The sequence below is a fragment of the Dipteris shenzhenensis genome, chromosome 33 (assembly GCF_047967505.1).
Source record: "Dipteris shenzhenensis isolate YYH24624 ecotype China chromosome 33, Dip_SZ_1.0, whole genome shotgun sequence".
NCBI lineage: Eukaryota > Viridiplantae > Streptophyta > Polypodiopsida > Gleicheniales > Dipteridaceae > Dipteris > Dipteris shenzhenensis.
Window position 1 is genome coordinate 109,254 of NC_141628.1, and position 12,609 is coordinate 121,862.

Here is a 12,609-nt window from a genome sequence, read left to right on the forward strand (position 1 = left end):
TCACTCTCAATCCCCATACAATGCTGAATGAATCCCCATCCCCCTCATTTTCCCTCTTCACCCTCGCCTTCTGGATGGGAAATCCCCTCCCTCTCTCCTATTGGCTGTCCCCTCATCCTTAGCCATCCCGCCGCCGCTAAGTCTCTTCGTGTCTCCTACAACGCCAGCTTGTGCTGAGTCGGTGCATTATAACTACTCCATGTACACCGCCTACAGGCACCCTGTATCTGACAAGGCCCCGCTAGATGAACATCTTTGCCACCAATGAGTCTGCAAAGGTTGGCAGAGCCTGACTGCACGGCCTGACTGCACGACATGAAGACCCTTGACACATGACCATGTGCTTGGGTGATATGTCCTCCTGATGACTATGTCCCCATGTGACTATGCCATCCTGGTGACCATGTCCTCTCCATGACTTGTCATTCTGCGACCATGTCATCGCCATGACTTGTGTCATCCTTGTGACCATGTCATCACCATGACTTGTGTCATCCTTGTGACCATGTCATCCCAAGGTCATCCCCTGACTTGTGTCATCCTTGTGACCATGTCATCCCCTCACTAAGTGATTGGACATAGCTGGTTCTGCACGATCTCAGTATAACAACACCCTTACCACTATCATTCACTGTCCCGGTGAATAGGTGATGTTGAAAGATGTGTAGGAAGAATGCCTTCGCTAAATACAGGAATCGTCATAGCTGAAGCAAAAAGTCCTATCAAAAATATATCAGAGTCACCTAACTTCCAAATGTATCACCAATCCAGATCCATTGTGTTTCACAAGAGTGGAGTTGAAAGAAAGCCCACCTTAAACTTTATTGAACCACTGGTTACAACAATTTGCTGATCAAACTGCTTTACAAAAGCCATTGGCCTACAAAAAGACCTCCTTTATTACGAAAGTGTGCTGAAATCCAAGAAAAACACCTAGAGAAGGCGGACTACGTACAAATTTCTTGAGCTGAAAATGGAACCAACCAAAGTAACCCAATACCAAAACCAGCGGAGAAGCCAACATGCTAACAAGAGATGGATCGAGAATGGTCTTGAATACCACCCGGAGTTGGGAGGGATGCTCATCATCAGTGGGTGCATCCCGAGGTGCCACTTGTCGTGGGGCAAGAGAGGGTGAATAATCGGAGCCGCCATGGTCCGAACTGGAGTTGCTTGAGGAAGTGGGAGAATGAGCTGTAGGATGATCCCGGTCCTCATCAGAGCTCATTGCTGTGAGGCTGGGACCCGCTGGAGTAGTAGATAGAGCAGCAGATACTCTCCCGTTTTTTGGTGAGTGGGGCAAGGACTCACAATGGTATCTTGACCCCGATCCTCTTCTCCTTGCACTGGGCTCTTGCAGACTCTAGTTATATAGTGGTTCCCCTATTAGGTTCTTGCAGTGGGACCCAGGGGAGTGGGAATGGATTGATGAGGCACACTGAGAGAAGAGCTTCCCCTTCTTTTACTATACAGTCATGCCCGGAGATTTCAGCTTAGTAGTAGAGGTTGGAGGCCCTCCAAAGCGCCTCATTGGAATAGTTTTTAGATTTCCACAGTTGTGCGGAAAAACTTTGGCATAGGCTCTAAAAATCCCTCAGGAATAGAAATATCACTCTTTTCTTTTGGCTTTCTATTCATGGAGGGATTGCAATGAACCCGTGGAGATCCAGGTTCGAGGCTGACCCTACTTGTCCTCATTGTCACATTCCAATTGAGTCAGTATAGCATGGCCTTTTGGACTGCAGACATGCGAGGACAATCTGGAAAGGTGTTGCTAGGATTCTCAATATCTTTCATACAGCACCTTTCTATATGATCTGGGGTTCAGTAGCTTGGTTATCTCTTACTGGCCCTCATGTGTTTTTCGAGGGACATGATCCAGATCCAGGTCTCATTATACGGCGACACTCAGTGGAGTCTTGTTCCCTTCAGGATGTTCCCTTCCCTCCTTTCAGAGCTGCTCATGCCTCAGTATACACGTCTTGGGAGATTTTGGCTAGCATTGCAACTTGGCATATTTGGAGAGCCACGTGTAGAAAGGCGATGGAGGGTACCCAGGTTCACCCTTTCCAGGCTATGGCCAGTATTTGGACCGACACATGACACACTCTGATGGCCATATGGGCGAGCATGCAGGGATCCTCCAGAGCAGCCACTGCCAAGAGAGTTACTTTTTTCAAAGTTTGGAGAGGATCTCCTTTCTTCTCTGAGTCTCCCTCAAGGTTGAGGTGGCATTTTTAGCATCCGGCTTGGTTTTTATTAGCTCCTTTTGAGCTGTTTTTTTCCCCCCTCATGCATTGCATGATGTACTCCCACATTTGAGCTTGCTCTCGCGGTTTTCATTCATAATTAATGAAGTAATTTTATTGAAAAAAAAAAAAAGAACATTATCACATTATGCACCAATTTGATGGTGCCATATATGTTTATATCTATGATCAACACCAAGATTGTTATGGCGATGGATCATCTAAGTAGATAGGGCTCATTGAAATGAAGGCCTTGCTTTAAACATCACCAAATTTGGATATGTAAGACTTATTTTATGAATGAAATAAAAAGAAACATGCATTAGGTACCAAAGAAGGGGTAGATAAACTAGAGTGCACTTTTATAAGGTCCAAGACCTTAAGGAGGGAACTTTAGTCATTCAATTGGGATAAGTGTATCCAAATTGAGTAAATGGGGTGGTACAAAGAGTTGTGATCCTCTTCATGTCTCATCGTGTATCTTCTTGTTCACATTCACTTCGTGCACACATTGCATGTGCTGTCTACTTGAGTATAAGTCAACATAACACCAGCCTGGGGCGCTCTTCCCCATGGAGGGCCATTTCTTGCATCACTTTCTCTATCCCTACATGCTTGTCTCCTGTAAAACATAAGAAAAAACAAACCGAATTTTGAAGTATTCATGAAAGAGAGAGAGAGTACTTGGCATTTCAGTCCTATTCTGATGAGAGGTGTAGGCTAAAGTGTGGAAAGCAACTCTTGTATGAGCCTAGTGAAAAAGACGTATTGTTTATGAGGTTTGCTGTAGGTTCTCACCTCTAGGGTTCAAGGGTTTAGGAAAAGTTTGTAGGTTTTTGAAAGAGGATAAGAAAGAGGAGAAGGGGATCATATGTACTATAGGGAGAGGAAGGAGAGAGTGAGATGATAGAGGCTTGAGCTATGAGCTCGCTCGTTGTATTGGGGATACTTGGTGAGTGATCTCTATACCAGCCCAAAGGTGTACTGTGTACTTTGGTTGGCATGGTAACATTGTGGCAAGTCAAATTCCCATTCTATTTTGCTCTAGCGCATGCATTCTTGGTCTGGTCGTTACAAGGATATGTAAAGATCTTTCAATCCATCTCTTCTTTTTGTTCCGTTCCTTTGTTGCACCATCACCAACATTGTACTCCCCATCAGTTTGCAAGTTCCACACATTTCTTGCACCTCACACTAATGGCCTTTGTCTTTTAGTAATACCTCCGAAAGAGACTAGACCCCACCTTAGACACACCAACAAGAGCAAATAAACCAAGACATGGCCAACAACACTTGTTTGGCATTTCTATTGGGGTCTACCATTATATACATTTCCTTACATGTACAAGATGAGCTTGAATCACTACAAAGTAGTCATATAAGATCCTATCAAGAGAAAATGAGTTGTAGAATGTAGAAAATTTCAATTAGGTATAAAAGAATGCAAATATTACAGCCAATAAAGACAAACTTGAGGTGAAAAGCAAGTTAATAAGAGGTCACATAAGACACAAGAAATATATTACCTTGTGTGTAACATTGTCTATGGCATTTGATCGTTCATGGTATTTGGCCATGCTCCCTTCCATTTGAAGCTTATTTTTTGATATGGTAGGATTTTGCTCTTGCATTGCACATATATTAGCATTTGGCAGTGGAGCCTCACTGTAACGTTTACAATCATTTGCATCCCCACAAATACTCCAAGTAGGACAACACTTAGGATATGGACATCCACATTTTGGAGAGGTTGCTGTAATCTAAAGAAATAAGAAGAAGAAATTGGTGTCAAGTAGCATAAGATTTTCATTATTTCACACAACGGAATTATCAAAGAAGACATTATCGCATTTACTTAAACTTTCAAACATAAGACAAAATTATGGATTTTTGAAGTTTCAATATGTTGGAAACATGCGCTCTCCTTGCTAGCTCCCCCTCCCCCCTTGTGTTGCCTGCTCCTGACCTCCATCCACCTCGCTGCTTGCACTTGCGAGCTCCACCCTCCCCCCCCCCTTCCATGGCCTACTACTCCATCTGCATAGGAACAAGAATGGAGATGGATTGTGAACACAAGAGAATAAGAAGCGAACACATTTGAACCAAATAAAGTACAAGTACTTGTATATATAGTCCAAGTACTAGAACACACTAAAACACCACAATAGACTACGTCCTAGTCTATCCTACATCACCATATCATTGTATATATCTCTACAAAACCCCCTCAATGATAAGGCTGAAGTACTCTGGAATGATCTCAGAAGTACCTAAAGTATCATGGTTGCACAAATTCATCCACATGTGGATATATCAACCTATGGGAGTACAAAAGAAAACAATGTCATTTTACAACCCCCCTTGACATTGGTTGAATGTCTCGTATCCCCAAGCTATGTCGATGTCATGTGAAGAGAGGCACTGATAGGATTTAAGTGAAGATATCTGCCACAATGTCCTCAGTGGAACAATATGTGAGGTCAATGAAGCCATCCGTGATACAATCCCACACATAACGATAGTGATTTTCTATGTGTTTCATGTGAGCATGATATATAGGATTGTTTCCGATAGCAATGCAACTCTGGCTGTCACAGAAGATCGGAGTTGTGTCACCATCCTAAGCATGATGCAATTCATGCAAAAGCTTCCTTAACCACATACATTCCATAGTGGCTGAATTTGCAGCTTTGTATTCTGCTTCACTGGAGGAGAGAGACACGCAGTCTTGCTTCTTACTAAGCCATGAGATGCATGCTCAGCCTAATGAGAAGCAATAGCTAGAAGTGGACTTGCGATCATGGATGTCCCCTGACCAATCTGAGTCGGTGAAGCCACTCAAAGAAATGTCACCTTCTGGAGCATAATGCAGCCCATAGGAAAGTGTACCCTGTACATATCTGAGAACCCTCTTCGCTGGACTTTTCGACTGTATCATGCTTACTCAGCTTGATTCCCTTTTCCAATGGAGTGGCCACAGGCTTACAGTTCTCGTCTTAAATTTCTGCAACAACCACTTAAAATATTTTGACTGTGACATAGAAATCCCCCTTTGGGTTTGCCAAAATTCAATGCCAAGACAATAGTGTAAGAGGCCCAAATCTATCATGTCAAAGTATGACACAAGACAAACTGCACTGCTGCAATTTGCTGCAAATTACTACCAATGAGTATGATGTCATCATCATAAAGCACAAGCACAATCAATTCTGATTTTTGTTGTAGAACATATAAATTTGGCTCTGTATGAGTGTTGACAAAGCCCTAGGACAGCAAGAACTGAAAGATCATAGTGGTAGGGAGAGAAGCAAGCTAACACTAGGAATGGAAGGGAAATATAACAAGCATAATGGAAATGAAATGCAAAGAAAATGAAAGCAATGGACAAGCACTCACATGATACCAAAGAGCTTGATGTTGACTGATATGATAGACAATAGACAAGTACAACACTATATAGTGAGCCACTAGACTCTAGAAAGTCACAATGTCTATGGGATATCTCCCAATATGACACGTGGCATGTCTAGGACTCACAAGACTATAAAACCACTCCTAGAACACTCATTTTAGACTCACTTTGGCTTCATATTCCAACACTTTGGCCTCATGAAGGCAAGGTGAGAGACTACTGGAATGGAACCAAGAACAGAACATGACAATGACAGTCATCAAACAGTGCACCCTATGTAACTCAAAGGCTAAAGTCTGAGCGTGTTCAGAGGTTGATCCAAGCACTCTCATGGCTTGAGACTCAACATGCTCAGAGGCTCACGTTATAGCATGGCTACATGGTGAACAACGTGCAAGTGGTGGGGCGAGAGCGGCTTGGCGTCGGAGTGTCACTAGTCGAGCATGTGAATCTCTGAAGCCAATGACTAGCGGCTGCTCTCGGTTGGGGTCTCTCCCAACACGCCATGCTCCCTCTATGCCATGGTCGGGGACCCCCATGGTGGTGGTCACAAAGGTGATCGCCTCCTCCATGGGCGTCGTAGTGGTGCTAGTGCTGTCTCGCGTGATCCCTCGTATCCGGATGTAGAGGGCCTTAGAAGCCCTCTGCTGCTGCTCTTGTATGGTGGCTGAAACGATTGCCTTTGCGGGCTCCCGTTTCGCCACGTCTACCCATCTAGTCGTCTCTGCTATAGCCGACTGTATCGTCGCTATCTGTGCCTCCATCTGTGTGACTGGGTCTCTGTGACTGGGGTCCCTCCAGGCGCTGCTTTGAGGGTCCCGAGCTCCTCTCGAAGCTATGTGATGTCGTGTCTGAGCCCCTGGATAAGGGTGCCCTACTCGTGTATAATGCGGGCCTCTGCCCCTGGGTGTATCGGGCCTGCTCCTGAGTGTAATGTGTCAGCTCTGCCTGACGGGCCTGGATGCTATGTATCTCAGCCGATAGGGAGTCCCAAGCATCTGGTGGGGGGCTAAGATGTCCTGGTCCAGGTGGAAACTGCATCTCGAGAGGGGTTGGAATGAAGGTGGGCTGCTGAGGTTGTACTGAGGGTGGGGACAGTATGATCTGGGGCGGGGGAGTGTTATGTAGGAGTAGTGAGGCCGGACGAGGTGATGAAGGGTGGCTGATTGAGAGGTAGAGGTGATACGAGGGGAAAGTACTGTGGAGCTGTGGCCGGTGGGGCCAATGGTGAGGCTACTGGAGAGGAGACCTGTGATGATCATGCAGGAGAGGGGGAGGAGAGAGGTGGCGTAGATGATGAGGCGAATGATGGTGGTGAAATAGTGGTGGTAGCCATAGAGGTCGAGGATGTGGTGAGCGGCATGGGCTTTGGGTAGGCCCCTTTCTTCTGGGCCACGGTGCTGTCCACTGTCAAACCGCTCCGGCTGCTGTGTTTGTTGAAGTCCTCCAGACTGAGTTGCTTTTGTGTTTTCCCCTTGTCACCGTTCCCCTTCCCCATCTCCACGCGTATGTAAATTTGGACCGAAAGTCTCCCGCCTAGTCTCCTGTCCTCATCCCCCTGTTCCCTTTATTATGGGGGAGGAAACAACGGGCAAAGACGGGATTGCAGGAGGTCGAAGCTGCAAGCGGGGGGGCACAAAAAAAAAAGGGGGGGGGCGGGAGAGCTAAGCGAGGGGAGGGGGGGCTGAGCGAGAAACCATGGCTGAGTTGAGCGGGGGCTGAGTGAGGGGGGCAGCAGGAGAGCTGAGCGGAGGCTGAGCGAGCAGGGGGCTGAGCGAGAGGGGGCTGAGCGAGGGGGGAGTTGGTTGGGGCAAAGGAAGAGGGGGAGAGGTAGCAGAGGGGTGGCGGAGGAGTAACGAAGGGGTGGCGAGGTAGCAGCAAGGGTGGTAGGGGGGTAGTAGAGGGTGGCAAGGGAGCAATAAGGGTGGCAAAGGGGTAGCGGGGGCATGGCGGAGGGGTAGCAAAGGGGTCGCGAGGGAGCAGCGAGGGTGGCGGAGGGGTAGCAGGGGGACTGAGCGAGGGTGGCGGAGCGGTAGCGGAGGGGTAGCGATGTTACGCTCTAGCCGAGGTAGCATGACCTTGGAAGAATCAGTCGACATTTCCCTTAAAGGATCTATATTTGTAATATATTTATTTGCGCTTCATGTAAATGATCAGGAGGGAATTAATGTCAAGGTCCTAGGTGAGGGTCGATAGCACCAGACTAGGTGGATCTAAGGCTAAGGGTCTAATGCAAGAAATGTGCCTAAGGGCAAAGTAAACTAAAGCATCCCAAGAGAGGGGTGAAATGTTGCATTAGTAAGGCCCTATGATGATGGCATGTGGCATCTAGATCCATCTAGGGAATTGGGGCTTGTTGGAGTTAGTGAGAGAAGAGAATGTACTGTTCACGTATGTTTTGAATTTGAATTCTCTGTTAGCTCTCACATTTCAGCAAGAAAGGCTGGGTGGAACAATATCGGTGCTACTCCCGTGATCTGCAGTAGGAAATATAGGGAATTGTGTTAGAGTACCAGTACACTGAATTGTGTCAGGTTGTAAATACAGTGTTCTAGCGGTGTTAAAAATAAACAAAACAAAACACCCATTGAACTGAATGGAAGCAGAAGAAGGGGCTTCCAGAAGGGACCCTGGTGAGTCAGGAGTCCGGCCGACCCAGCAGGTGTCGCGCCCAGGAGCTCACACCTTATCTCGCAGGATTGGATTGCTTGAGGATGCCTTGCAACAATTATTAGTGCAACAGTTACAGGCCAATGCAGGGCAGTCTGAACTTAGAAGAGTGATACACAGTATGTCTGCCAGACCTTCTCGAGATGAGAAGGGAAAGGCTCCAATGGAACCGGAGTCTAGTGTCCATACGGTCGAGCCTAGGAAAGCTAAAGTATCAAATTTTGCCAATTACAGGCCGAAAAAGTATTCTGGTCGGATGAACGACCGTAGTTCTGATGTCATTCAGACCTAGTTACACAAATGGGACGAGGCATTCGCCATTTGTGAAATCAGAAATGATATCAAAAAGATCCTCGAGGCCACCCACATGTTTAGTGAGGCAGCAGATCGGTGGTGGATTAAGCAACAAAAAGATGGTATAGCATCTACTACCTGGGAGGGGTTTAAAAGAGAATTCAGGAAACACTTCTTACCTCCTGACTAAGCATCCTGAGCTTGGGATCAATATAGGAACCTTTGTCAGAGAAATTTGTCAGTGGCAGAATACACTGATAAGTTTCGAGAGAGCGTAAGAACCCCTGCCTCAATCAATCCAAGTGAAAGATTTCATATTTGGATTGAATGATCGGATAAAAATGGAAACTCGGGCTAAGTACGCGAACACATTAGATGATGCAATAGCCATAGCCCTAAACTATGAGGATGCCAAGGGCAGCAAGCCAAGTGGGTTTGCACAGGTCGGAACCCAGTATGGGTATCCGAAGAAATCTAGGTTTAAGAAGAAATGGATTAGTAAAAAGAGTGGTTCTCAGCCGAGTGGTCAAGCCAAGCAAGCGAAACCAGCTGAAACTCCTAAACCAATTACCACCATTGAAGTGAAGAGGAAAGTTACCAATGGCAGCCCGGGCTTGGTCTTAGTCTCCCTTAAATCCAGAACAAAGAGAAAAAGCAAGGAGAGAAGGCTTGTGTTTTGGATGCCTTCAGCCTCATCAGTGGAAGGATTGTCCACGAAATAAAGATCGTCGGATGGCTGAGATGGTGGTCTCAGAATGCGACGTGGAAATGGAGGGAAGTCCCAGAGCGGAAGAGATGCAGATTCAGCTAGCGGGATCTTCTCAGAGGTCAATACCTTGTTTGTTATGTGTGTCTGTTGCTAAGGTAACGAGTGCACCTGATAACATCCTATCTAAGCCCGCAGCAACGGGGTATACAGCCTTTAATGATACGGAGTTAATTAAAATGAAAGGGCAAGCGGCCAATCATGATGTCATTGTGTTGTTTGACTCAGCGTCAACTCACAATGTGATTAACTCCAAGCTCGTGAAGAGGCTGAAATTAAAGACAAGTCCATCTGACTATGCGTATACAGTCAGGATGGCAGATGGAAGTTCAACTGAAGTATGGGACCAAAGGGTTACCCAGTTGGAGCTTTGTATTCAGGACTATGCTAAGAAACTTGATTTTAAAATGACCAAGCTTGCTCATGCAGATATAGCCCTGGGTATGGCGTGGCATTGTAGGAAGAATCTAGCCATTGATTGCAAAAAGCACGTATATCCATTCAAGATGAATGATGTGTTTTATGTCTTGCGAGGTGAAAAAGATGTACCTCAAGGACCGTTGGTTTCCGTGATGGAAATCCGAAAAGATCAAGAAGAGTTTTTACTCCTTTGCACAGCATCGGTAGAGCCGGTTGATGATTCTTCGGCTAGCACTAATGTTGCGCAAAGTGGTGAGATGGCCAAGCTGGCTAATCTTATAGCAGAGGAGTTCTCTGAATGTTTTAGGGATGAACTACATTATGGGTTACCTCTAGAGTGGAATGTTCAGCATAAGATTGAACTGATCCCGGGGGCAGAACCTGTAAATAGACCTCCCTATAGAATGAGTTTTACTGAAGAGGCAGCGGTGCGTAGACAACTGGAAGAATACCTCAAGTTGGGGCAGATTCAACCAAGTTTCTCACCTTTTACTTCGAGTGATATTAAAGAAGAAAAAGGATGATACGTTTCGCCTCTGTATAGATTATAGAGCATTGAATAATATCACTGCTAAGCACAGGTATCCGATGGCTCGGATTGATGATTTGCTAGATGCATTACATGGAGCCGTGATTTTCAGCAAAATAGATCTTAAGTGTGGCTACCATCAGATCCGGATTAGAGCCGAGGATGTGCATAAAACCGCTTTCAGAAGCAGGTTTGGTCATTATGAGTTTTTGGTAATGCCCTTCGGACTTACCAATGCTCCTGCTACATTCGTCATGCTTATGAACGATTTACTACGTCCGTATATCGGAAAGTTTGTAGTACATTTTATTAACGATATTCTAGTGTTCAGTACTTTGAGGAAAGCCATTCTTTATGTAAATAAAAAGAAAACTATACTGTGTATGGTTAGGCTTGAATATTTAGGATTCATAATTACTCCGGAGGGGGTAGAAATGGATCCAAAGAAAGTGGCTGCGATACTGACTTGGCCAATCCCTCAGAGTCTAACCGCATTGCGATTATTCTTGGGGTTTGTCCAATTTTATAGAAGGCATATCAAAGGATATTCCGAAATAGTATCGCCATTGACTGATCTGACCTCAGATAAAGTACCTTTTATATGGGGACAGAATCAACAAGAAAGTTTTAACACCATAAAACAAGCTGTGGTCACAGGACCGGTGTTAAAAATAGTTGATCTCCAGAAACCATTGTTCCTGGAAACCGATGCAAGTGGCATTGCGGTAGGAGCAGTTCTCCTTCAAGAGGGAAGGCCAGTAGCCTTTGAAAGTAAGAAGCTTTCTCCCTCTCAAAGGAATTGGCCAACTCATGAATTAGAGTTGTATGCTGTTATCCATGCTTTGAAAACATGGAGGCATTATTTGTATGGTTTAGAGTTTTATGTGGATGTAGATCATGATACTCTGAAACATTTTTGTTAACAGCCTGACTTGAGGGGCCGCCAAGCTAGGTGGGCAGAGCTCATGCAGGAGTTTAATTTAACGATTCGGTACCGAAGCGGGAAGGATAATAAGGTTGCTGATGCGTTGTCTCGCATTATGTACAATATGAGTTTTACGGTATTAGAGAGTGCTCTAATGACCGAGATTAGAGAAACTCAAAAGGTAGACGAGTTTGTCCAGAGCTTATGGCCTAAAGCTCATGTGTTAAAACCCAGGGAAAACGAAAAGGATGGCCTGGCATCCAGAAAAGGCCAAACATATGCAAGATATACCATAAGGGATGGTATGCTGAAAAGAAATGGCAAGGTTGTAGTACCTAGTCAGAATGATCTCAGGCAGAGAGTCGTTCGACAGTGCCATGATAGCCCGTGTGCGGGACACCCAGGAGTCGAGAAGACATATGATCTTGTAAAGCGAGATTTCTTTTGGCCAAAGATGAAAAAGCATATTCATGAATATGTGACACGGTGTTTTTCGTGTTAGGTAAGCAAGGCCGAGCAGGATAAGCCACTCGGACTTTTACAACCCTTGGAAATACCACTAAGTAAGTGGGAGAGCATTTCCATGGACTTTATTGTAGGGCTGCCTACGACACAAGGAGGGTATGATTCTATCCTTGTGGTGGTTGATCGTCTAACCAAAATGGCTCACTTCATTCCGACTAGAGAGTCTGTTAGTGCCCTGCAAGTAGCGGATTTGTTTATTAGACATATATTTCGTCTGCATGGATTGCCTAGATCCATAGTGTCAGACAGAGATGTTAGATTTATCCGTCAATTTTGGACCGCGGTATTTGAGACACTAAGGACTGAGTTGGGAATGAGTAGTGGGGATCATCCTGAGACGGATGGTCAGACGGAGAGAGTCAACCAGACTTTAGAGGATATGCTAAGGGCATATGTGTCATTGAGGCAACATACATGGGACAAGTGGTTGCCATTGTTAGAGTTTGCCTACAATAATAGAAAACATTCCTCTACCGGGTTCAGTCCGTTTGAGCTGAACTATGATTATATACCAGCAAATCCAACTATAGTTGGAGTACCTCAAAAAGTGCCTAGTGCCGCGAACTTTGTGGTTCAGATGCGGGAGATGCTAGCACTTGCGAGAGCTAATATCTGCCAGGCTATGGATAGAGCCAAGGTGTATGCGGATGAAAACCGGTCTATAAGAGTATTTAAGGAAGGAGAAAAAGTTTTTCTCAGAGTTCCTTCACACTCGAAGTCGTTAACTTCAGGAGAGTGTGCTAAGTTATCACCTCGATACTGTGGGCCATGGTTAATTCTAAGGAGAATAGGCAAGGTAGCCTATAAATTAGAATTGCC

At 45.4% G+C, this 12,609-nt stretch overlaps 1 protein-coding gene across 4 annotated transcripts in view; it reads right to left on the minus strand.

Annotated features, from left to right (window-relative positions):
* LOC147879503 (uncharacterized) overlaps positions 1 to 12,609 on the minus strand; it is a 222,604-nt gene that overhangs the window by 20,272 nt on the left and 189,723 nt on the right. For all 4 annotated transcript variants that reach the window (XM_087371951.1, XM_087371950.1, XM_087371949.1 and 1 more), the window contains one exon: positions 3,776 to 4,009. In XM_087371951.1, the coding sequence (XP_087228077.1) occupies positions 3,776 to 4,009 (234 nt within the window). The remainder of the gene's footprint in view (positions 1 to 3,775; positions 4,010 to 12,609) is intronic.